Source organism: Podarcis liolepis, assembly GCF_965112155.1.
Source record: "Podarcis liolepis genome assembly, chromosome: 14".
In the NCBI taxonomy this organism is placed as follows: Eukaryota; Metazoa; Chordata; class Lepidosauria; order Squamata; family Lacertidae; genus Podarcis; species Podarcis liolepis.
The window spans coordinates 19,041,962-19,067,752 of record NC_139569.1 but is presented as its reverse complement, the minus strand read 5'-3'; the positions used below and the strand labels follow the sequence as shown (position 1 = coordinate 19,067,752).

The 25,791-nt window shown below is 42.8% G+C and overlaps 1 protein-coding gene across 4 annotated transcripts in view; it reads left to right on the top strand.

The window, feature by feature from the left end:
* CLUAP1 (clusterin associated protein 1) overlaps window positions 1–25,791 on the top strand; it is a 56,491-nt gene that overhangs the window by 8,461 nt on the left and 22,239 nt on the right. For all 4 annotated transcript variants that reach the window (XR_014518841.1, XM_083473805.1, XM_083473803.1 and 1 more), the window contains exons 4-8: window positions 1,591–1,770; window positions 5,735–5,830; window positions 17,412–17,495; window positions 21,364–21,497; window positions 24,223–24,364. Coding sequence is in view for 3 of the 4 variants with exons in the window: in XM_083473805.1 (XP_083329931.1) it covers window positions 1,591–1,770; window positions 5,735–5,830; window positions 17,412–17,495; window positions 21,364–21,497; window positions 24,223–24,364 (636 nt within the window). In the remaining variant the exon portion in view is untranslated. The remainder of the gene's footprint in view (window positions 1–1,590; window positions 1,771–5,734; window positions 5,831–17,411; window positions 17,496–21,363; window positions 21,498–24,222; window positions 24,365–25,791) is intronic.

The window sequence follows — 25,791 nt, the reverse complement described above, 5'->3', positions numbered from 1 at the left end:
TTTCTCCCTAGTGGTTTGTCCAAAGCAAATTGTGTTGTCTGCAGGCACTGATGTTTGCGGTGTGAAAATATTTCCATCTTGCTTAGCAGGGGAATATGTCACCTTTCTGCCAAGAGCCTCTCAAGGCAAACCTTTCTTCCACCACCCTGGCCCACACCATCCCCATCTATGATTTTAGTTCCTTGAGTATCCACTCATGTCATGGAGTGAACTATGAGTAGCTAAAAGACAAAGTCACAGGAACCCAAGTAACAAAACAGAAGTGATTATTGAAACATAAACATGTCAGCATATGCAAATATATGTGTACACAATACAAAATGCAAGTCACCCGAGCTGTGACCACTGTATAAACAGCAACAAAGTTGTGGAAATAAAATAGATGAAGATAGACAAGATCTCAGGATTGTATCTCACTTCATACTTGTTCAGAAACAAATTGGAGAATTATCCATAGATGGCAGCCCCAATATTCCCCCCCCCCCCATTTTCTTCCTTTCATTAGTTTGCTATTCCTGTAAACTGTGATTCTGCTACACGCACCCAGGCATTTGAGTAACAACACTCTTGGTTAGAGGGTTGTTGCTCCAAGAAGTGTGATCCAAAAGTGAAGAGTTTTCAGTTCTTTGGCAAGGAGTAAATATATTGAAATGCAAACCTGTTACTTTATTATTGCTTGTTTTTCTATGCCTTCATTCTTTCGTTACTTATAAATATTTTCCATTTTGAAACCCCTCTGGCTTTCCCCCCATGCTCTGAACTGTTACATACAGTTCCCTGCCAGCACCTTCCATTCTCCTGGTGATCCCCACTGTGGAACTCCCTCGCCTCCTCAACACCCTTCCTTTTAATTTCCAGATGGTAAATGTTTATGTGTGTTCACGGAGAAGTGTTGGGTTGATTTCATCCCCTGGCACATACCAGGGAGAGAAATCAAAACAGAGTAATTTAATAGATAAATGTTGAATTGCCTGTCCACAAGAATCATTGAAAGGGAAGAATTCATTAAGGTAAATGATCTCATTACAGCAATTCACAGTGGGGTTGGGAAGCCACTGACCTCTGTGTGGAAGGTGGGCACAGGTGGACAGCACTTAAGTGCCAATTAAGCAAAGGTCTGATCAGCTGCAGTTCCACCCCTGGCAAAGTAGATCAGCAAAGTTTGCTGTGCTGAGTTTTCTCTTTGGGCTAATTAAGGAACCACTTGATGCCAAGGGCGTTTGCTGTATAAGGGTCATTTTTATCCTGGCAGCATCAGGGAACGGCTTGAGCTGTCTTTTTGCAATCTGAATTACTGTGTTACAACTATTGCATGGGCAAAAGCGTCTTTTAAAAATGGAAACACTCGCTAAGATATATAAGTTGTGTTCTTGGAGAAGGTGTTTGAGATCTGTCTCTTCAGAGTCTGGCGAACCCAGAGCATGGCCAAAAACATGATGAAGCAGCTTTATGAAAGCCAAAGCAGATCCAGATCTGGATGGGAGACTGCTTGGGAATGCTATGTATATCGTCTTAAGTTCAGTCATGGAAGAAAGGTGGGACAGAAAATACAGTAAAACAAATCGGCATTTATTTTTGGTTTTCTAATAGGCGACAAAAGCTCACATCAAGCTCAACACCAAGAAGCTCTACCAAGCAGATGGCTATGCAGTGAAGGAACTCTTAAAGATCACCTCTGTTCTTTACAATGCTATGAAGACCAAAGGAATGGAAGCCACTGCCGTGGGTGAAGAAGACACGAGCAAATTCAAATTTGACCTTGGCTCAAAAGTAAGGAACTTTGTGCTTCTTTCTCTTTCATTTTCTTTTCAAGATTTATTACATTTGCGCCCTGTTCTTCTTTTCAGGAATGCTAGAGTATTATTTTAGCCTCACAACTTCTCTGTCAACCAGATTAAGTTGAGACAAAGGGCCACCTAGCCAAGTCACACTAGCTGTAGAAGCCCTGTGTTGTTGTTTTGAAGTAATGTGTACAATCTAGAGATGTGTTAACCACACATTCAACCCTAGTTGATTAAAACAGTTGGCATGGGGAATTCTGGGGACAGGTCCCTGATTTGATGCAAAGTTTGATTTGATCAGCAGTGGTTTGGAGCTAGTCCTTATGGAGGTGGTCTGCATGTCTCTGGCCCATACCACTGATGGGGGATCATATAATGGGGTGTTCCTCCGTACAGCATATAATATATTCCTGTATATAATAAACTAGCCTTCTTCCTGACATGCTATTTTTCCATATGCAATGATTTATTTATTTTTTAATAATGGTATGGAGGAGCAGTCATTCCTTTGAAGCTCCCCTTACAGTCTGAAGTGGTATAGTCCAGATAAAGCTTTAGGCCTGGGATGTGTTATTGAAGACAATTGCAGTATTTCTCACACTATTCACTATTTTTTTTAAAAGTTTTTTCCTGTATTTGAGACTGGGAGCCAGTACTCATAAGAGAATCACAGATGAATATCCTTTGAGTATTGGCTCCAAGACCAATTCAGCAGTGGTTCTGGTGTTACGGAACTTTCTCTCCAGTGAGACCCACTGAGGTTTACAAGTGTATCTCAAACACCTACCGTATTTTTCGCCCTATAGGACGCACTTTTTCCCCTCCAAAAATGAAGGGGAAATGTGTGTGCGTCCTATGGGGCGAATGCAGGCTTTCGCTGAAGCCTGGAGAGCGAGAGGGGTCAGTGCGCACGGACCCCTCTTGCTTTCCAGGCTTCAGAAAGCTATCCGCAAGCCTTGGGAGCCTGCAAGATGGGAGTGCTCGCCGGGCTCCCAAGGCTTGCGGACAGCAACCTGCAGCCCGAAACCCGGGGAGCGCAGCGGGGCTCACCCAGGCTTCGGGCAGCTCTCCGCAAGCCTTGGGAGCCTGGCGCGACTTCCCGCCAGGCTCCCAAGGCTTGCGGACAGAAAGCTCTGCAAGCTCCGGAAGCGATAGTGAGGTTGCGCAACCTCACCTTCACTCCTGGACCTGTTCTGGGGACTGGGGTTGGGGGAAGCTCGGGCTTCTCCCGCCCCCAGCCCCGCAAGCTCCGGGAACGATGGTGAGGTTGCGCAACCTCGCCTTCACTCCCAGACCCCCAGCCCCGAGGCTAAGAACAAAGCCAGGACAGCTAGCGGGATCCATCCCACTCGCTGTCATGGCTTCTTTGCTCTTTGGGGCTCGGGGGGGGATATTTTTTTTCCTTTATTTCCCCCCCCCAAAAAAAGTGCACCCTATGGGCCAGTGCGCCCTATAGTGAGAAAAATACGGTACATTTCACGGTGTTGGTTGCAAATTCTTTTTTGCTAGGTTTTTTGTTGAGGTTACTGTATTATATATATTTATTTATTTATATTTTCATTTTTATTAATTTTGTTACTATTGTATGTGTTAACTATGGATTCTTTCGTCACTGCCATCCTCTTCAGAAAAGATTTGGCAAAACCGCAAAGTATACATATAAATAATAAGCTGACTGCTTTGTTCCCTACATTCTTTTCATCTATCATCCATGGGCTTATCTGGAGGATGTGACCTGAGGATTACGGCCCAAATTTACTGTGAGATTGCCCCAATTTCCAACCCATTAGTCTTCCATCTCCCAGGTTTTCAGAAAAAGTATCACTATCACCAAGAATATGTTCACATTCAGGCTTCCAGCTGTTTTTATACTTTTCTGCCCTCCCATTACTTAGTGTGTCTGGCCTTTCTTCCTGGCTTGTCAATGAGTCTGCACATTGCATACAAAAAAAAAAAAAGTTTTGTAAGAGTATTAGTAATTATGAATCTGTAAATGGGTCAAGCCAACTGTGATGGAGCGGGGAGGTTGCCCACCCCCACTGTCTCTTCTCTTGCTTCGCCTTCTTCCACAGCTGTCGTTTCTCTCAGATGAATAAAAATCCAATGAAGCTGGATGCCAGAAGATTCAGGACAGATAAAAAGAAGGAACTTCTTCACACAGCACATAGTTGAATGGGAATTTGCTCCCACGAGTGGTAGTGATAGCCACCAGTTTTGATTGCTTTAAGAGAGGACTGGACAGATTCATGTAGGATAAGCCTGTCAATAGCTACTAGCCAGGATGACTATGTTCTATCTCCATTGAAAGAGGGAGTATCCTTTTGAATACCAGTTGCTGGAAACTGCAGGAGGGGAGAGTGCTGTTGTGCTCAGGGCCTGCTTGCATCCTTCCCAGAAGAGGCATCTAGTCAACCACTGTGTGAACAGGATGCTGGACAAGGTGATGCTTTGGCTGTGCTGATCTTCATCCAAGGTGACAGACACCTGTGTGTTTTGTTGCCCCACAGCGGGAAGGCTCATTTCCTTTGATGTGAAAGCCTTGTGGCTCTCCGCCATCTCAGGCTGCCTCTCTCCTCCTAAAAAGTGCCAGGAGCCCCAAGGCAACAAAGAGACTAGAGTAGGTTGTGTGTACACCCCATCATGGCATATCTAGTCTTTGTACGATAATTGGTAGTTGCCATTGGAGACCAGAAGGACTGCAGGTTTTAAGGTTGTGCCAATCCGCTTAACTCATTTATCTCTCTCATCCTTTCCCAACGAAAATATACTAACTATAAGCGTCTTGAGAAAATGACTCTTTTGAATGGAAGCTGCAGCTCATTAATTTCAGATGACCTCCTCCTACTCAGGAAATGTTCTTTTTTGGCAATGTAAAAAATTCATTTAAAGGTATGATTTCATTTACTTGTTTAAAATTATCTTTAGGCTGGAATGCACATTTCAGATTGTTCACACTTATTTAGAAGTGTGCTTAAACTAACTGCTTCCTTTTTTAAAGGAAAAGTATCCATGGGAGGTCCTAATCCAAAATGTGCTCCCAATGCAGATTTCAGTTCCACATCAGTTTGTAGCTGAACATCATCCCCCCTGTTAGATATGGATGCAATGCGGCAGCGAGCTGCAGCTAGCTAGAAAGCAAAACATGATGGGAATGTTGGGACTGTACCATGGGAACAAAGGGACAGTCTATTCACAGTGCTGAGCACCGGATTTAGCTCAGAGTGTAATTTGACCTGTACAGGAAGTACAGGAGGTGGAGTTTGTCTCTCTGCTGATGGAGTTTGAAGAGAGCAGACGTGTTTCTCTGTAACGCTGCAAAGACAGAAATAAAGGCATGTAAATACATTTCTGTCTATCTCTTTCCCCTGCCCGGGGGGGCAGGGAAGAGTGGTGTGTTCTTCTCATGCTTGAGGAGGATCGCTGATCGTGACCTAGCCTGGATCCTGCTCGGGAATGCAGACAGGGAGGTCATCAGGAGAACAAGCCGGGTACCTGGAGAGTGGCCAGTTTCTCCTGAGAGGCAAGATTTCCTAACAACCCCCCGGTTGCTACTTGTTCACAGAGATGTTTTTCACGGCAAACAGCAGAGAGAAATTGGAGGATTGTTGATCCAGTCTGGATTGGGGTCTCACATGGCTGCTCTTTTTTCAGAATAAAAGTGGACAACATAATAATAATAATAATAATAATAATAATAATTAATAATAATATTGTATACCACCCTATACCCTCAGGTCTAAATAACATGATATGCAGCTTGTCCCTTTAAAGCATGATTTGTTTCCACCATAATTGGTGTAGATATGATCTCTTCTTTTTATGTGTTTTGAGACATGCCCTTCCAGTTGCAGAACTGACCAGATATGGTGGTTTCACTAGAAATATCCTTATCCTCCCCTCCCCCCTTGAATTTTCATGAAGGTAAAGCTCTTCTTTTTCTGATGTTTATCTAGATCAGCGATTTGAAGACGGCCAGGCAGCTTGCTTCAGAAATTACTTCCAAAGGAGCATCTCTTTTTGATTTACTGGGCAAAGAAGTAGAGCTGAGGGTGAGTTGGTAAAAAGAACTTGCAGGCTCTGGAAAAAAAACAATAGAATTCTTCAGCTATCATACTCGAAGGAATCCATCTTTGTGCTGTAACATTTCTCGAATCCTGAAACCCAAAATTGGGTTATTTCAAATCAGCCAGTTGAGAATTTCATTTCTCCTTTAGTTGTCAGTTCCTGATCGTGATAAGAGTTCTCCTCTGCTTAGTTTCTTACTCAGTTTTCTATCCCCTCTCAGATTTCTTCCTGTTCTCCTCCCTGCTTTCCATCTCAGGAATTGCTTCTTCCAGTCCTTTTCGTCCACCTTCGCTCTTTTCCTTTGGCCAATTGTCTCCTCTTTCTCTAGACCTGTCTGATCCACGCATAAAGACAGGTGTCATTGAAGGAAACTTAAGGTTCTGTGTAGTGTTAGTCCTACTTAGCATAGGCCCATTGAAATTCATGAGTAACTTACAGCTGTTAATTTCAGTGGGTCTACTCTGATTAAAAGTTAATTTGATGCAACTCTTAGAGAAGATGGATCAGATGGAGCAATTTAGTCTTTGGCATCTAGAGGCTCATCTGCCTGGCTAGACCCACTGGAACATTAGGATAGCTTAGCCAGCAACTGCACACATAGGGAATACTCTCCTGTTTTCTGTGTCAGAGTGTGAGTATCAGTTTCCTTGTTGTGCTCACAGAATATTCTTTGACATATGGCAAGGCACAAGGCAGCCCTGGGATGTGCAAGGCTCTATGTGTAGAGCTTTGGGATTGCGGCAATTTAATTATTTTTAACACTTGAGATAGTTTAGAAGGCAGTAGGCTGGTGTCTTTGTGACAGGTGCCAGCTATAATTATTATTATTATTATTATTATTATTATTATTATTATTATTATTATCATTATTAATTATTACAGTATTTATACCCTGCCCATCTGGCTGGGTTTTCCCAGCCACTCTGTACGGCTCCCAGCAGAATATATAAAAAAGCGACAAAACATCAAACATTAAAAACTTCCCTAAACAGGGCTGCCTTCAGATGTCTTCTAAAAGTCAGATAGTTGTTTATTTTCTTGACATTTGATGGGAGGGCGTTCCACAGGGTGGGCGCCACTAGAGAAGGCCCTCTGCCTGATTCCCTGTAGCAGAGAAGGCCCTCTGCCTGATTCCCTGTAGCTTCACTTCTCGCAGTGAGCAGAATGATGGGGGTGGAGATGCTCCTTCAGGTATACTGGGCCGAGGCCATTTAGGGCTTTAAAAGTCAGCACCAACACTTTGAATGGTGCTCGGAAACATACTGCTTGTTTCCCTATCCAGCCTTGTAAAGGCTTCTGCTTTGCAGTATTCTGATCAAATAATTTTGATCTTTCAGCCAAGAGCGGAGGAAATTTTCGGCCAAGCAGGGCAAATCTTTATCTCCACCCACCTGCCAATCATCTGACATTATAATGATGCGCAAACAGTTCCGTCTTGCTTGCTGCGGGGTTCAGGTACACCAGCGAGGTCACTGCTCATACACCCAAACTAAGCAGGATTGAACGGCTGTTGCATGGTTCAATCCTACTTTCCATCTGTGGGATTCAGCTGTTTCTCTACTTGCCCTGCACCTGAAGTTGTGTATGAGGTGTGAGGCAGGTGGGCATCGTTTGGTGAAAACATCGTTGTGGGCCACACAGGGAGGCCTGGTGGTCCAAATTCAGCCTGCAGGCTGGGGGTTCCCCACCCCTGTTTTTTAGAGATTTAGCATGCTTGGTCAGTGCCGTATTGAGCAGTCCCTCAAAGGCAGTGCTCTAATGCATACATAATGCATACATAATGTTAAGCCAAAAATAGTTATCAGATTGAACTTGCCATATCCTGTCTCGGGAGAAATGACTCTGCCTCATTAGAGTTGGCATGACATTGTTAGTGTAAGGTACAAAGCCTTTGCAAAAGACCAGTTGTGTGAAAAACCTTCAAGAAAGTAACAAGCAGTGCTCTCCTGTATCCTTCCTAATGATATGTGTCTGGTTTTTTTGTTCTGAGCAATTAATTAAAACTGTGAAATGCAATTCCAGCCCAAGGCTGGATAGTTAAACTGAACTCTCTCTGCTCTCTCTGGGATCTGGGCCCATGGCATGTTCTGAAATACATTAGCATTAGCCTGTTATTGCAACAGTGTACTGATAACCATTTTTGCTGCTGGGAAGCTGAACTTTATAGTAATTACAGTGGTACCTCGGGTTACATATGCTTCAGGTTACATACGCTTCAGGTTACAGACTCTGCTAACCCAGAAATAGTACCTCGGGTTAAGAACTTTGCTTCAGGATGAGAACAGAAATCACGCGGCAGCAGCAGCGGGAGGCCCCCATTAGCTAAAGTGGTGCTTCAGGTTAAGAACAGTTTCAGGTTAAGAACGGACCTCCGGAACGAATTAAGTACGTAACCAGAGGTACCACTGTATACTGGTAAAATTCAAGCCATTAATTATGGGTGAACTTAATATTTACAAATCCTCCCTTAATATAAATATCAAGGGCTTCTGCAGTGCACCCTCCCTCCCTCCCCATAATCTTTGTCTTTCCTTTATTTCCTGTATCTGATTTTAATCCTGTCCTTCCTCCTCTAGGGAATTCAAGGTGACATGTAGCTTGCCTGTCCTTTGTTTATATGCCGCTCACACCATAGTGTAAAGAAATGTTGGGGATCTACTTTTATATGTTTGCTAAATCTTAATAGCTAGGTTTTATGGGCAATAAATTACATTTATATATTTGAAATATTTCATCAAAACAGATGCCAGATCAGTATACAACAATAAAGATTGAGGTGGAAAAATTTGTGTTTTATCTATGAATGTTTTTGTATATATGTGCTGTTTTTAAAACTGATGCCAGGAAACCCTGTAATCAATAATTAGAAATTGCTGATAGTAAATACTTTATCACTGTTGCTTCCTTCCCTTCCTCAAAGGACTGTTTATGTGGCATTTACCTATATTATCAGCATGGTAGCCCTGTGCAGCAGATGGGTGTGTGTCAGGCCTGAGGTGACCCCAAAAAAATCATGGTTGAATAGGGATTTGTATCCAAATTTCCCCATTCAGATACAAACCTTTTGCCAACAACATCACATAGATTGCCCTTTTTTGAGCTGTCAAAGTGTGTTTCATATGTTGCCTCAGTAATTCTTACAACCAACGCTGTAAGGTAGGTCTGTACCATTAACTCCTTATTAGCTGATAGGAATTTTGGCAGGCAAGGGTGGGGAACATATATTGAAAGTTCTCATATAACATACTAAAGAAAGATAGGCGTAAGTATTGCTCTCTCTTAAAAACTCAACTTGGTATCTCTCTGACCTTATTATAACAAAAGGCGCTTGGGTTTGTCATTATGAGATGCTTCTTTGAGTTTTAAATCTGTCTGTCTCTTTTCCATTATTTTTCCATTGTACTGGTTGAAGGTGTTCTTTTTCTTCTTAAGGATTATAGATTGCATACTTTAGACTTGCTATATTAGTTGAGAGCTGAAATGAAATTTCTTTTCCCATCATTGCAAGGCGGGTGTAAATGAGCCCTTTCAGTTAGGGGTCGAAATAGCTGTTATATAGAAAAAACACTTCTTACTGTTTGAGCAATTTTGAAGGGGTGGAAAGATGCCAATTATAGACCACTGGAAGAGCATCTTATAATACCCAACCTAGCAGGCAGGAGACAAGTTCCAGTGCTTACCTTCATTTGTGGGTGCTGTCAGTGCATTGAAGTTCCTATGGTGTGCATTGGATCTGTCAGAGGATGGTTCGAGGGAAAGGATCCAGGTCATTTAGAATAAGTACATTGCTACATTTCCCCCCATGTTAAAAGTGCTGAGATTTCATGAACACTGTTGATTTGCACAAGGTTTAAAAAACCCAGAACTTTCCTACTTCACTAAGAAGAGCCTTCTGGATCAGGCCAAAGTTCCATCTAGTCCAGCATCCTTTTCTTACAATGGCCAACCAAATACCTATGGGAAGCCAGCAGGCAAGATCCAAAGTGCAACAGCGCTTTCCCCACTTGTGATTCCCAGAAACAGGCATTCAAAGGTATGCTGCCTCCAGCAGAGAACAAAGTACCGTATTTTTTGCTCTATAAGATGCACCAGACTACAAGACGCACCTAGTTTTTGGAGGAGGAAAACAACGAAAAAAATATTCTGAATCTTAGAAGCCAGAACAGTGAAAGCAGCAATCCCTCTTGCTGTTCTGGCTTCTGGGATAGCTGCGCAGCCTGCATTCGCTCCATAAGACGCACACACATTTCCCCCTACTTTTTAGGAGGGAAAAAGTGAGTCTTGTAGAGCAAAAAATATGGTACATAGCCATTTGTAGTCTTACCATTATCTAATCCTTTTTAAAGCCATTCAAGTTGCTACCTATCTCTAAATTTTGGGGGAGCAAATTCCATAGTTTTAACAGTGCACTTTTGCCTGATCTGAATTTTCCAACATTCAGCTTCACTGGATGGCTTCCATCTAGTATTATGAAAGAAGTAGAAAAACTTTCCACCCACGTTTTCTACAGCATGCATAATCTTATACGCCTCTATCATGTCCCTTACCCATCTTTTGTTCTAAATTAAAGAGCTCCAAATGTTGTAACATTTCCTCATAGGGAAGTTGTGCCAGTCCCTTGATCATTTTTGTTGCCCTGTTTTGAACGGCTTCCATCTCTGTGATATCCTTTTTGAAGTGAGGTGGTCAGACCTTTACACCTGTAGGATTTGTTCTGAACTAATTGATTGAAGCGTTGATCAAAGACTCAGGTCCTTTGGGGGCCGGTGTCCTATAGCTCCCCCTCCCTGCTTTGGAAGTGTGTGTTTAAATGTCTCCAGCTCAGCTGGTTGTCTTCCACAGCTCTTCTTGGCGCTCTCCCATCTGTCAAGTCATAGATGGGTAAGCGGGAGCCTGTCAAGAAATGGCCTTGCTTAGACATGGCAAGATCTTACTCTCAGCAGGCATAAAAAGAAAATTTCCAAAACATCTTCTATAGTGGAATGACCTTTTAAAAAAACATGCTTGACTGCATCTTTTTTGAACATCTTAATTAATGAGACTGAATTTTACAATATATCAGAAAAGATATTGGGAAAGCTCCTTTTGTTCCTGAAACAAATGTGTGAAATTGTGAAATTAAGCACATGGACCACACATTGTATTCATTGGAGTATCCTTACAAGATCTTAGGTACATACATGTAAATTGGGGGTGTGGTCACATCTTGGATGTTGTACAGTGTTAGGATGGAGCTATAGACAGCTGTCAAGAGGGGAGCCAGGAAGAGTTGCGCCAAGATAGCCTGACACCAAGCCAGGAAAATTTGGCTTAAATTTGGCTTATCCCCATGCCTGAGAATACCTCACTTCCATGAAGATTCTCTAAGTTGCATTTCTGTTATATGGGATAAGCACACACATTTTGGTGTGTTATTTTCGCTAACATACATTTTATAGCACATACACAGACACCCCCAGTATACGCATTTTACTTCGCTAGAAAGCTGCATTGGAATATATAGAGAAGTGCAATTTTTGAAGGAAAACTGTTTTGGTTCTCATATTGTTTTGGAAAGTGCAAATTAGATTTTGCCTTTAGATGCAAACTGAAATGAATTTCTTCCTCATCCCCACTCATCACTGAGTGACCATAAAATGGAAGATGACCACGGTTGAAAGCAAATATATCTGCATCTCTACCAATTTTATCAAGGAGCAGAGAAACTGGATGTCTTATGCAACATCCTATTGTATTCTCGATTTGAGCTTTCTCCCCACCTTTTTTTTGGTTATAGAAAAGATGTGAAATGACCCCTGTGCTTCACTTACAAAGGATGTCTGTAGTTATTCATTCTCTTGCTGTATGTCCATTCTTTCTGCAACAGCACAGATGCTCCCAAACTGAGCTGCTCATTGCTGCTGTTTCTTTATCTTTGTCCAAAACTAAATCCGCAAGAAGCTCTTGGGTGTGTTTTCCAAATTGGAAAGCTCTAAATTAGTTAAGGAGGACAACAGTGAACTACTTTGGTGTTAGTGCTTTATGCAAGATGTGGCCTTTGCTTCTGCAGGGTGTCGGGGGGGGGGGTAGATGGAGTTCATGGCATATTTCTGTCAGGGTTCTCTCAGTCTTTTTTTTAAAATCATGATGTTTTTACTTTTGAAAGGGGTGGTTTTCACATTAGTTTTATGGGCGGCAAAAATGAAAGGGGGGGAAGGTTATAGTCCCTCCAAGGAGGGGAAGATGATGGAAAACCCTCTTCCTTTCTGATTTGAAAACAAGGGTTAGGGGTGTTTTGTTTCCTTAGTATGCAGTGGACCAAAAATGTGGAGTGGAAAAACATGGTTTGCAGTTGGAAAGCTAATAACATGCATTCTGAGCAGTGGGGTGAAATTAGACACGTTAAGTGTATGTGTTTATTAAGCGCATAAATGACAGGCAATGTCAGGGATAGCATGTACACCATGGTCAGCAAATTTTTTTAGCAGTGGGCCAGTCCACTGTCCCTCAGACCTTGTGGCAGGCCAGAGAAGGGGCACCGGGGGGGGCTGGAAGAAGAGGCGAGCCCTCCGCAGCCCCCAGCCCCAGCCGCTGCGCTTACCTTCCCAGGAGCTGCCACAGCACCACTACCACCACTGCTGTTGCTTCTCATGGGTAGGCAGAGCGAGCTTGTCTGCTCCACTCTCTGGCCCACAGGAGCACCAGGGCGGCAACGGGAGGAAGAGGCCGAGCTGCGGTGGCTCTGCCGGCGGTGGGAGGAAGAGGCCGAGTGGCGACGGAAGAAGAGGCCGAGCGTTGGCGGCTCTGCCAGTGACGGGAAGAAGAGGCCGAGCACTCAAACGTCGCACCTGGTTTACCTCAGCGCAGCACAGGGATATCTCTGCCAATCAAACGCTGCTGAGGTAAACCAGGTGCGGCGTTTGAGTGGCAGAGCTGCCGGCTGCTCAGCCTCTTCCTCCTGTCACCATTGCCAGGAGTCTCTGCTTCACGGCGCGGGCCGGATTTAGGACCCAGGTGGACCTGATCCGGCCCAGGTGCCGTAGTTTGCCGACCCCTGATGTACACAAATTATATAAGGGTAGAATGATTTCAGTTCGCACACTTAAGACAAACTGCCCCAACCATACTAAAACATCATACTTCTTTTAAGGCCAGGACCTCATCTTCCTAATCTCTAGGCAGGTAATGCTTCATCACATCCTTGTAAATATAGAAGCCCAGCAACTTATGTGCTTTATGTTGCAGGCTTACTATACTCTTAAAGTGCTCCTTTTTCTTTCTCCTCCTCCTCCTCCCCCCCTTCTTCTTCTTCTTCTTGGCACCTGATAGTTTCTGAACTGAGATAGTTTCAGAAATGAAACATTATTTATATAGTAGATAATAGCTGCTTGCTCCTATGCAGAAACCACCACTGACACAGGGTGAAAAGCAAGGAGAAAGCATGCTTGAGACTCCATTTCTAATCACAGGACCTAAAGCTATGTTCCCTCCACTGGTCTCCTCGGCCAAGATGTAAAAAGAGATAAATCGGCTTAATTTTTGAATCTTTTCCCTTCAACTTTTGGGGGACTTCTTTGCTGTTGTATCCTTCCTTTGCTTGCAGTGTGATTCAACACTGGCAGTATTAATCACACCTGCTAATAGCCTCTCTGTGGGATTGTGTACATGTTAATTGTTTTAAAATGATTTTCCTCCTTCGCTCATCAGCGTTAATTTTACACTCTGCTCCCCTGATTTCTAATTAGCAGTTGTTTCACAACATCATGGTCCTAGTAAACAGTAAGCAACAATTTTTGCAAGTACTTCCTTTCTGTTAATCAATTTAATATTCATAAGATATATCTTTCAATTATAATATTCATAATTGTTCCCATCTCATAGCTGTTCTCCAGTTGTCATTCTCCCTTGTGTCTGATCTTGCAAGTGAGACCATATGTTCTTAAACTTCCCACACCAACTTTCTTCTTTATGATGTTAAACTACAAAAAGAAAGCTACAGTGTACTGTAAGACAAATCCAATGCACATTTTTGCAGAAGTAAATTTTCATTCAGCAGAGGTTATTCCCAAGTAGGTTTGTGCATAGGACAACAGCTTTACAGCCCGTTCTTTTGCAGGCTTTCTCAAAAGTAAATCCTATCCCTTCGGTGCCACTTACTTTTAAGTTTGTATATATAGCATTGCAGCCTTAGATTCTGACAGCACAATTCGAAAGATGAATAATAGAATTGTAAAGTAGGAAGGGATTCCAAGGGCCCTGCAGTCCAACCCCCCGAAAGGAAGGAATCTCCACTCAAGCATCCCTGGCAGATGGCCACCCAACTTAGCTTAATTCTCACTTTGTTCATTAGAGTTTACTTCCTAGTAAGTGTGTTTTGAGACTGCAGCTTTAGGATTACATAACCTCAAACTGTGTTTAGCAGAGAAAACTGAATGTGATTAGTAGCTTGCCTTTAGCCTGGCCTTTTCTCTAGCAGACTGAAGTTGCCATGATGTCTTTACTTCAGTTGTTCCTTCCAATAATTAGTAAGGGTACTGCTAGTATCCACAACTGCTGCGTGAAAGGAGGCTGAGTTTTAAACATGTTTTCTTAAATGTTATTCACTTATGTCTTAAACTCATCAAGTTTTGATTTACGATCGTATTTCTAGGGTAACTTCATTGTACTGTCATTTCTGTAATCTCCACAGAGGGTTCCGTCAAGACTTAATCACTACTATTTCCCCCCTTGATTTGACTGCCTGTGTGCATTTCATGCGGAGAAAGATGTTCTCATTGTCCTGTGCTCCCTTGGTAATGCTCAAGGGATATAGAACATTCCATATTTTAAAAGGGCATTCTGTCCACTTGTGGGCTGCTTAGCCCAATCAAAATGCAGAGATTGTAATCTCAGGCTAGTTATACTGGAATAGCATGTCCTGGCTGTATCAGTGAAGTATTCCATCTCTTGCTGTCTTGGACTAAATGTGTCCATTCACATGCCATTTTATTTTTCCTCTGTGAAACTATGAGCACTTGCCAAGGGAAAACAGTTTTGTTTACACTGTCACTTCCCAGTCGCCTCCAAGTGGCTTGCAACTAGGAATGAGGTTAAATTCAATTCAGTTTGCATCTAAAGGTGAACGTATTTAAATGTGCACTTCCCAAAACAATACAAGAACCGAAACGTAGTCATTCTTTGCATTTCTCCAAATATTGCAATGCAGTTCTCCAGCCAAGTAATGTGTACAAAAATACATATACTCAGAGTAAAGTGTGCATGTGTCTGTATATATTTGTGAAAATAACATACAAAAGTGCACTACATTAGGGGAAATTGCTTTAGAAAAACATGTATATTAGGGGGAAATGCATACAAAAAGGTGTTTATTGAGAGAAATTCACACAAAAATTCTGATGAACACAACACATACGCAGGAAGCTGCCTTATCCCAAACCAAATCACTGTTTCACTTTGTGTGGTATTGTCCACATTGACTGGCCATGATTCTCCAAGGTTTCAGGCAGGAGTCCTTCCCAGCCTTATGCAGAGGTACCAGATAATGGAACCTGGGACTTTTTGCATGGAAAGCCTGGGTTCTGCCGCTGAGCTGTGGACACATCCAAAAAAACACTATGATTCCTTGATAGCCATTCAAGGAACATAGGAAATTATATTGTTTTAAAATTGCACTCCATGTTGTGTATTAAAAGTGCAGTATTCATTATTTAATAATAGTTCCTGTGGCTGCTTGAAATGCCAGTTTGTCTGAAACTTGCCACCTCTTTGCATTGTAATATGAACTGCACTTATAAATACTTTTGTGTTGTTTCAAGGAGTTTTGCAAGACAACCTGATGTAGGAAAAGTCCTGTTGTTTGTAAATGCAGAGCTGTTATCTGCTTCTTCCTTCTCCTTGCTGGCCACAAAATAGATTTCTCTCCCTACGTTCACCACATTTCCTTCTTGTGTGCTGGTAGTGCTTTCTAAGAATCCTTGGGTATTTTACGTGAAATGATTGAGTACATTAATGCAGACTCCTGGGGGGGGGGAGTCCTGCATTTCCTGTCATTGCAGTCTACATTTCTTCCTTGGCCAAATCACTTGCTGAAATTGAATGAGGCACTGAGGCTTTTGGATGCCATATGTGCAACCAAGTTTGACCGCTTGTGATAAGTAATGGGCTGTAGTCATTGCTTTGACAAATAGCAAAGAAAAGTTGGCTTTGAAGTTTAGACCTGCCAGAGTTGGAGGAGAGCTGCTCCTCAGGACACAAGGTTTAGACTTGAGTACATTCAAGATCTAGCAGCTAGAGGTTGCAACTTTAATAGCTTAAAGATGCGCCTGATTTAATTGGAAGCATTTTTGAATATATATAATTGTTTTAATATAAAAGCTGCAGAATGCAGTCATTCTCCCTTCTCATACACAGAAGGGAATGAGAGACACTGACTGGCCTGAGGACACCTAGTGAGCTTCATAGTTCGTCTTCTATGTCCTCATCTGACACTCCAACCACTGTACCACCACCAGGTCTCTTCTAAGATGCTGCTTGCTCAGGCCAGTGTGGCATCTTCTGGGGGAAAAAGTACACGTTAGGCTTCAGTAGTCTTACTTTTACACCTATCCAAATTTAGTTGAAGGATTAGTCAGCTAGAACTTCATCAATTCAATCATTTAATCAGATTGTAGCCGTATTAAAGGATATGTAAGGAAAGCCCTGCTGGACCAGAATAAAGGTCCATCTAGTCTAGCATCCCCTTTTCCACAGTGACTAATCAAAAGCCTCTAGGAACTCTCAAGCAGGGAATGAAGGCAACATTCCTTCCCTGCTATTGCCTCTTATCTGTTGGTATTCAAAGGTGAATTGCCCCTGGATTGTGAAGTTCTGTTTTAGCTATCCTGGCCAAAATAGACCTCTCTCCTCTATGACGCTTCAAGTTGCGTTTTTTTGGGTTACGGATGCGCCGAAACCTGGAAGTACTGGAATGGAGAAGCGCTAAATCGCACTTTGTGCATGCGCAGAAGCGCCGGATTGCAACCCGCACGTGCAGTGCTGCAGGTTGCAAAAGCTGCGGGCTGCGAACGTGCTTCCCGCACAGCTCACATTCGCAACCCGAGCGTCCACTGTACCAAGAACAAACTTAGTTGGTCTCTAAGGTGCTACTGGACAATTTTTTTATACATTTTTTTCCCGACTGCGTCAGACCAACACGGCTACCTACCTGAATCTATTAAAAAGGAGTTAATGATAAGAAAACTACTGATCTACAGGCTGTTGTCTGGGGAGGGAAGGGAGCTAAGAGGAGCTCTCAGCATCCAGTCAACATTTTGTCATAAATCCACTTAATTTTAATGAAACTTGCTGCTTACTTGGCAGCTTTAATGGCTGCCAAGTCAGAAAACATTTTAACACTGGACCTTTGTTAACCTTCTTAATGGGCTCCAGTTCTGTGAAGGCCTTTAAGCTGTTGGTGCATAAATATTAGACTACACTCCATTTGTTATGCAAATCACTTTGCCAAAGCAGTTCAGCTGCCTGCCATTCAATGAATATTAATGAGAGACTCAAACCTGGAACTATTTCTTGTGGGTTTTTGTCTTTCAGGAAATAAGAACAGAAGCAATTGCCAGACCTCTGGAGATAAATGAGACTGAAAAGGTGATGAGAGTTGCCATCAAAGACATTTTGGTAAGGATGGTGGTCTTTTTAAAAAAACGTTTTATTCTGTGGCTTTATTATGAATCGGTTATCTTGTTCAATACTATCTTACTCAGTTTTCATGTTCTTTTTTTATTCCTAAAACCTCTTTAGATTCTGTGTGCCACAGATCAGAAGCTATGGCAAATGTGTAGCTTGGAGGGTGTTTCGGAGCAGGGAAGGAGTGCATCAGCCTTTCCATACCTGCTTCTTCCAGTTCATCCTTCCTTCCCACAGTTTCCCCTTTAAAATGTTTTAAAATCTGCTAGAGTCTGTTACATGCATTTTATGTAATGTGTGGTTAGGTAAAGGTAAAGGGACCCCTGACCATTAGGTCCAGTCGTGGACGACTCTGGGGTTGTGGTGCTCATCTTGCTTTATTGGCCGAGGGAGCCAGCATACAGCTTCTGGGTCATGTGGCCAGCATGACTAAGCCGCTTCTGGCAAACTGGAGCAGCACACGGAAACACTGTTTACCTTCCCGTCGGAAATACTTGCACTTTGATGTGTTTTCAAACTGCTAGGTTGGCAGGAACAGGGACCCCTGACCATTAGGTCCAGTCGTGGACGACTCTGGGGTTGTGGTGCTCATCTTGCTTTATTGGCCGAGGGAGCCAGCATACAGCTTCTGGGTCATGTGGCCAGCATGACTAAGCCGCTTCTGGCAAACTGGAGCAGCACACGGAAACACTGTTTACCTTCCCGTCGGAAATACTTGCACTTTGATGTGTTTTCAAACTGCTAGGTTGGCAGGAACAGGGACCAAGCAACGGGAGCTTACCCCGTCGCGGGGATTCGAACCGCCGACCTTCTGATCGGCAAGTCCTAGGCTCTGGTTTAACCCACAGCGCCACCCACATCCCACGTGTGGTTAGCCCCCAGTAATCTTTGCAACATCCCTGTGAAAATAGGCTAGCATAGTCTTCTACCCATATTTTACAGGTGTTGACCTTTGGCTGAATGACAATACTGTAGCTTGCCTAAAGCCACCTAGTGGACTATACATGTATAACTAGGAAGAGAGGCCCTGTTTCATGACTATAACTTGAAATATATTGTAATTAAAATTTGATATGTACATCAGAAGAACCCTGCTGGATCAGGCCAGTGACCCACCTAGTCCAGCATCCAGTTCTCACAGTGGTCCACTAGGTGCCTGTGGGAAACCTGCAAACTGGACCTGAGCAGAACAGCATTGCGCTCTCTCTCTCTCTCTCTCTGTTCTTGCACCCCACCCCCACCCCGCCATAAAGCACAGTTTCAAGAAACCACTCTGGCCCCATTTTTCAGAGTTCCCTGGGAAGAGGGGTTGGCTGTTAAACCACTCTGGTTTCATTATAGCTCTGTGGTGACAATGGGGTCTTCAAACAACTCTCAGCACTCTTAACAATTACAGTCCTCAGGATTCTTTAGGGGATGTTGTAACTGCTTGAAGTGGTATGATACTGCTTCAAATGCGTAGTGCAGATGGGGCTCTGCTTTCATAGCTGCCTGAACTAGTGAGTCCAATCAATAGTAGCCATCTGCTAGAGCAATCCCAATTGGTGCTTAAATGTCAAAATAGTCCTTCTTTGCCAATTAATAATTCTGAAAGAGCAAGGTTTTCAAGGTCATCAGTACTTTGATTCTGTGCAGCACATTTTTGTATATCCTTTCTCCCCTTCCCTCCCTGTTTTCTTGATTTCCTCTCATCCTTTTGATTACATTTGGGTTTGTGTGGGAGAGAAATGGCTATAAGTGAGGCTTTTTAAAAAGGCCCAAGCGGTCTGCATGTTCCCTTACACGCAGCACTTCTGAATGAAGATTTATCCTAAGCAGCTATAAACATTGGCAGAGGATTAAAACCTGCAAACAGTTGTTCCTTCGCTTTTGTATTTGCAGACAGCACTCCCCAGTGCTGATCTTTCCTATTTTCCTTCTCAGGTATCCACCAGGGAGCTCTTGCTTCTTTGTATGTTTGGTAGAAAGCACTTTATTAATCTGATAACAGGGTTGCACAAACCCTCACACAAAGAGATCACTTGGACAATGATGCCAATTTAATGGAAAAGTAATTATAAAATTTCCTTAAGCATTTTTGTTGATAGTACTGGGGTACAACTATGCAGAGGTGAGATCAGGTTCCCTACAGGTCCTTGGTTAAACAAAAATAAAGCTGAATGGTTAGTACTGCTGTGTTTTAGCTGCTGCATCAGTATAAAGTAGCTGGTACATTGTTAAAAGGGGAGTTTTCCCCATGTTGGGATCATTTAGGACCCAAGTACCTTGGATTTGTACCATCAACAATTTGCCTTGCTCACTTTAATGGGGTGGGGGGTCTAATTGATCCCAGTGGCCTCCACCTCAGATTAAAAATGCACGCAGAGAATCGGGAGTTTGAGACAGAACCATCAAGCCTGTTTACGGTACATAAAGCATGACTTAGTACAGATAACAGAAAGAACTAGGGTCTGGGTATTATCTTTGATTATAAAAGTCCTGGCTGCACAACAGGTTTCTGAATCATGGTGCTACTAGTTGGCCAGCTTTTAGGGATGGAACAGGGGTGAGGAACCTCCCAGATGTTGCTGGCCTCCAGCTCCCACTATCCCCAGCCAGCATAGCAAGTGAGCATGAATGATGGGGTTGTCGTCCAAAAACATCAGGAGGACCACAAGTCCCCCATCCCTAGTGCGAAGACTCCAAACCAGGTGTCAGCCTGCACTTGGAAATAGGCATCAAGAGAGTCACAAGCAGACAAGGACCCGGTACAAAACAGGTGCATGATTGGCTAACCAGATGATTCTGGGAAGCTCACAAGGAAGGGATAAAGGTTACAACCCTCCCTATTAATTGCCTCCAGCATTTGGTATTCAGAGGTGTACTGCGTCTGAACATATGAAGGTTCTGTTTTGCTAATATGCTTAGAACCAAAGAGCTGTGGAATGTTTATTTGTGTGCAGTTCGAAGCAAGCAGAAGTGGACTCTGCCTTCCTCCTAAATGGGACTGGTCCTGCTCTGAAGTATTCCACATCCAAGTCTGGCATGTTCCTTTGAATTATCCTGGCTATCACTTCTAGATTCTTAAGGCATTTGTGCGCTAGCCCAAACTTTTCTCAAAATTACTCATCCTTATCCTAGTAAGTTCTTGTCCTGTTTGTGAGTTGTAGCACGCTCTCTCTCTCTCTCTCTCTCTCACACACACACACACACGCAACACAAAAACAAAAACCCTCCAGCATGACTTGGAAAAAGTCAGAAGAGCAGATGCATAAAATTTCCCCTTCTCATGACAAGAAAAAAGAGAACAAATGCAGAATAAACTATGCAAACAGTTCCTGTTCTCATTGTTTATATGCCCTTATATTGGCGCAGAATGTGTGCTGCTTTGGTGTATAATTTTTGTTTATAATTGTTTTACATTCTAATCCCACCTATCCTTCAAGCATCTGCTTTGCATTCAGAAGATCCCAAGTAGGACTGGGAAGGTCCCCTGCCTCAAAACCCAGAGAGCCACTGCCAATCAGTGTAGACATTGTTGGGCCAGAATGACCAATGGTCTGACTCAGTATAAGGTAGCTTCCTAGGTGATATGCATGTTTTTCCACCTCCACCCCTACCTCACTGCTGTATTTCATGTTCACAACAATTCTATGAGGTAGGTGAAGAGAGGGAGAGTAGCTGTGACTTACCCAGTGAGCTTAGTGGCTGAGTGGAGATTTGAACACGGATCTCCCTGGTCCTAGTCCAGTGGTTCTTTAGCACACACAGCCATAAATATAACCATCAGAAAATGTGGCCAGAACAGAGCTAGGAACTAAAAATGTCATCTGGTGAGTCTGCCAGCAACTGTCACTCATTTTTGCAGTATCTCTTTTAGGAGCAAGTCCAGAAAACCAAAGACATGCTGAGCAACGTGGCATCAGATGAAACCAGTTTGGAGGCCAAGATTGAAAAGAGGAAATTGGAGCTGGAAAGAAACCGCAAGCGGCTACAGACCCTTCAGAGCGTTCGGTAACTACTGGTGTACTGTTTGTCCCATGAGAAATGAATATGCAGAGTGTTAATGTGCATGCTTAATGCCTAGTGCAGTGAGAGTGAAGAGCCTGCAATGAGCCTAAAAAACTCTCTTGTCCAAGAAGTGCTATAAGTATTGAGGCCCCAAACACACAAGCAGAGGCTCTTACTTGTAAGTAAGAAACAGATATTTATTCAGGCAAGCAGTGGAACAGGGTCAGCAGCAGACACAGGGTGCAAGAGGCACGATTCAGGAGCAGCGCAAGAAGTTCAAAAGCGACAAAGATGTCTCGACAAGTTTCCGTGTCCTTCCCACAAAGTTTTTAAAGAAGAGGCATGGTGCACTCACTCTCAAGATTCTCTTGCCTTGTGGGAATGTTGGCACTGCAAACACACATTCCGTCAGAGTAGGTGGGTTCTGCTCCCATGTGGTTCTAGGCAACAAGACTGCACCCTGCTGTTCAGGCTCTTGTTCAGTCGCTGCTGCCTCCTCTTTCGCTTCCTTCCCTTGGCTGATCAGAGCTTTTTCCATCTTCCACTGAGGCTCTCTGCTCTAAGGGAAGGTCAGTGGGGAAAGCCAGCATCCCTGCTCTCGCATCCAAAGTGGCTGATGATTGGGCAGAAAGAGGAGATCTACTCCAGCCCAGTTTTCCCCCATTCAGTCCTCTCCTCTGTTTCCTCCTGCCTCTCCTGCCAATCCAAGGTCATTCCCGACAGCACTCTCGGCAGTAGAATTACTTGCTACTTGCTAATGTACACTCTCTAATTGCAATTATGTAATTATCCATTTTCCCAGTCATTTGACCTTTTGAAAACAGCTCAGCATTTTCCTACTCTGAGCATCACTTGATAATTGTGTTTTAAAAAATGATTTGTTTTAAAAATGCAGAAAAACAAAGTTGTTAAAATGAGATTGAATCGGTGACATTTGACTCTTTGTTTTTAAAAGAAACGGGTTCATATTGGAGAGGTCAGTCTGTTGTGACCATATAGCCGATTTTAGCTTTTTAAAAAATTGTGATCCTTCATGGCATATCCCAGATGCATATATAAGAGTGAAAAATCATAAAGAATGGGGGAAGGTGTTTTTGTTTTGTTTTATTTTTTGCTTGGTGCCTTTTTTCTGGGATTTTGAGTATTTGGGTGTTTTTGTGTTTTTGACTGTGACTTCATCAAATGCAGCTGCAGACTCATGGGCTAGATATTTAAATCACAAAATGAAAGCTGGTTTCTAATGTGTTGTAGTCAAGGATCTGTGGGACTTTATGCAGGCCAATAAGCCCTTCCTATCAGGCTTCTTTGGGACACAGGTGGCGCTGTGGGTTATACCACAGAGCCTAGGACTTGCCAATCAGAAAGTAGGCGGTTTGAATCCCTGCGACGGAGTGAGCTCCCATTGCTCGGTCCCTGCTCCTGCCAACCTAGCAATTTGAAAGCACGTCAAAGTGCAAGTAGATAAATAGGTACTGCTTCAGCGGGAAGGTAAACTGCATTTCCGTGCACTGCTCTGGTTCGCCAGAAGCAGTTTAATCATGCTGGCCAGAAGCTGTACGCCGGCTCCCTCAGCCAATAAAGCGAGATGAGCGCCGCAACCCCAGAGTCGGCCACGACTGGACCTAATGGTCAGGGGTCCCTTTACCTTTTTATCAGGCTTCTTTGAACTATGGATCATTAAAATACAAGTGAGCCAGTTTCTCCTTTGAAAGTTTTATGCATGTTAGGGTACCTTGAAGATTGCCTCCTCTCATATCATCCTGCCTACTTCCTAAGAACAGAAGGAGAGAACCTTCTGCTTGGCCCACTTAGGATGGAATCACAGTTGGGTGAGACAAGAGAGCAGGCCTATTTAGTGGTTGTACTCAGATTCTCTCACTGTCTGCCCTCTCCTGCTTTGACCAGATTTATTAGCTTTACCGTACATGCAACATCCCAGATGTTAGCTAGCCAAGAATCTACAGAAGGAAGGGTGCTACTGTTCCAATTCTGCCAGATTATCATTCTGGCTGCAGTTCACAAATAAGCTGTCATTTCGAAATCATCTTCTGGTATACTGCCCTTTAGATAAGGAAATAATATTACCTTTGGATCTCTTGGGACATCCTAACCTAGAAGTTTTTATTTCTGATAATACTAGATTCCAAGATATCTGGATTTTTGTATATAACCACATAATGTGGAATATATTTGCCTCAAGTGTTTTACATATCCAACAATCACCTGTAGTCTCGGGGTATATTTTGTTCAATCTCACTGGAGCCAAAAATCAATGAATTTATATTTTAAAAAAATTAAAGTGAAGCAAGAATTTTCCCCCCAAATCCATACTCATTTATCTTCTAGAATTATTATCAACATGCTTTGTTGCCAGTTAACTAGATATTTATGTCCAGATGGTTCAAAATCAATCAAATCCTACTTAGGACTCCCTTGACATAGTTTTCAGATGTAATTAGGACCTTAAATTTTGTTGGCTCTCTTAATGAACCATGAATCCATAATAATGGATTAACTGTATTTCTAACTTGGAAGATATTGGAAAAAGAGTAGTTGAGCATATTCTAGAATTGGTTTAACCTGATAGAATATTTTAAATGTTCCCAGAAAATATTTGGGAGCTGGGTGGGAGGTAAGGTCGTGCTTAAAATCCCTCAGTTCATCACACAGCTAAAAAAACAAAACTCACAGATTCTCCCATGTTCCTTTTTTCTTGTGTCCCCATCAGCCCAGCTTTTATGGATGAATATGAGAAGATTGAGGAGGAACTGCAGAAACAATATAGCTGTTACCTGGAAAAATTCCGTAACCTTACATATCTGGAACAGCAACTGGATGACCAGCACCGAATGGAGCAGGAGAGATTTGAGGTGAGGGTTCTCAAATATTGCATGAACTCCTTTAGTCTCTATTTCTACCCCACATGCTTCTGTATGCATTTCTGCAGTTTTGTCTATATTTATCCTCAAGTGTGCACAAACCCAGGTTCCAATACAGGCTTGCTTTCTTGTTTTCTGTCACTGTTTTGGGGCTTGACCCATTTGCTTATGGTAGAATCCGACTGCTGTTACCCATCTGCTCAGAGTTGCTCTTTCTGAAAGGAGGTATACCAAGAAAAATAAAACATAATTATAAATAAATAAATTTAAAATGCTGGGTGAAGACGGATGTAATTTTTAAAAGTTCAGTCATGCGCTGAGCACAGTTTCCTCCTGCCTGTGTAATTTGCATGAAAGGTATACATGGCAGTGCCTTGAATACTAGTTGAGTCATCTTACTTCCTTGCTTCAGATGGTCTGCCCAGTATGGTCTGCCACATGTATTTTGATTGACATGTCTGTCATTTATTTATTTTATTTTAATAATAACTTCAAACATTGGTTTTAAAATTTCAGAAATGCTCAGGGGACACAAGTGTGTGTGTGTGTGGTTATAATGGGTTAATGACTTTGTATGGATGAGCCAATAGGCACTGTTCACAGGTAGCTCTTCCCCATTCAGGGTCATCGAAAACCTGCCCATTGACAGGTGGTGTTGTTTTTAAGAAGTGTGTCATAACAGAAGAAGAACCATGGATTTCAAAAATCCTCGCCCTGTCTCACCCCGCTTTCCAAACCACGGCAGATTTATGATTTAGTGCTGTACACAATGGGAGATCAAGGCACAGTTCTGAAAGGGCTGTTTCTCTCTTCCTGTCCTCTTCTTCCTGACTGTCCTTTCATCACGTTTGCCAGGACAATTTGGTGTCAGATTAGCCCTGCCCCTTTGGAATATGTGCCGCTTGCTGGGACTCAAAGAAAAATAGGACTTGAAATCATAAATAATTGAATTCCAATATTTGCAACACCCATTCATCTAAACAATCAGATGGCTCATTGATCTTTGTATACTGACTTGCCTTCGTTCCAGTAAATATGTCTTTTGCAATTATTGTGCAGAGGAAATGGTATGCTTTGTGCCGCCTTTTCCAGAATTTCACTCAACAGCATGCTAAGACAATGGCAATGACTGTGTGGTTAGGTTAATCTGCTTCCCTGGGTTCTTTGGGTATTGAGGAATGAGCTGGTGGACAAATGAATATTTATCAAGTGAAACTGTGTTCCAGCCTAAAGAGCATCATTGAGTAATTGGCCTGTAATCTCTGGAACACTTGGCAGATGCAGCGGCTTGTGTTCTCTGCTGTTGTTTCACAACTAATGACATCGGGTAGGTTGCGTTTCATAATTGGAAAAGTGATTTAAAGACTGAAGAAAGGTTTTCACATTTTAATTAGTGCAGCACTGTGGATGCCATGCAG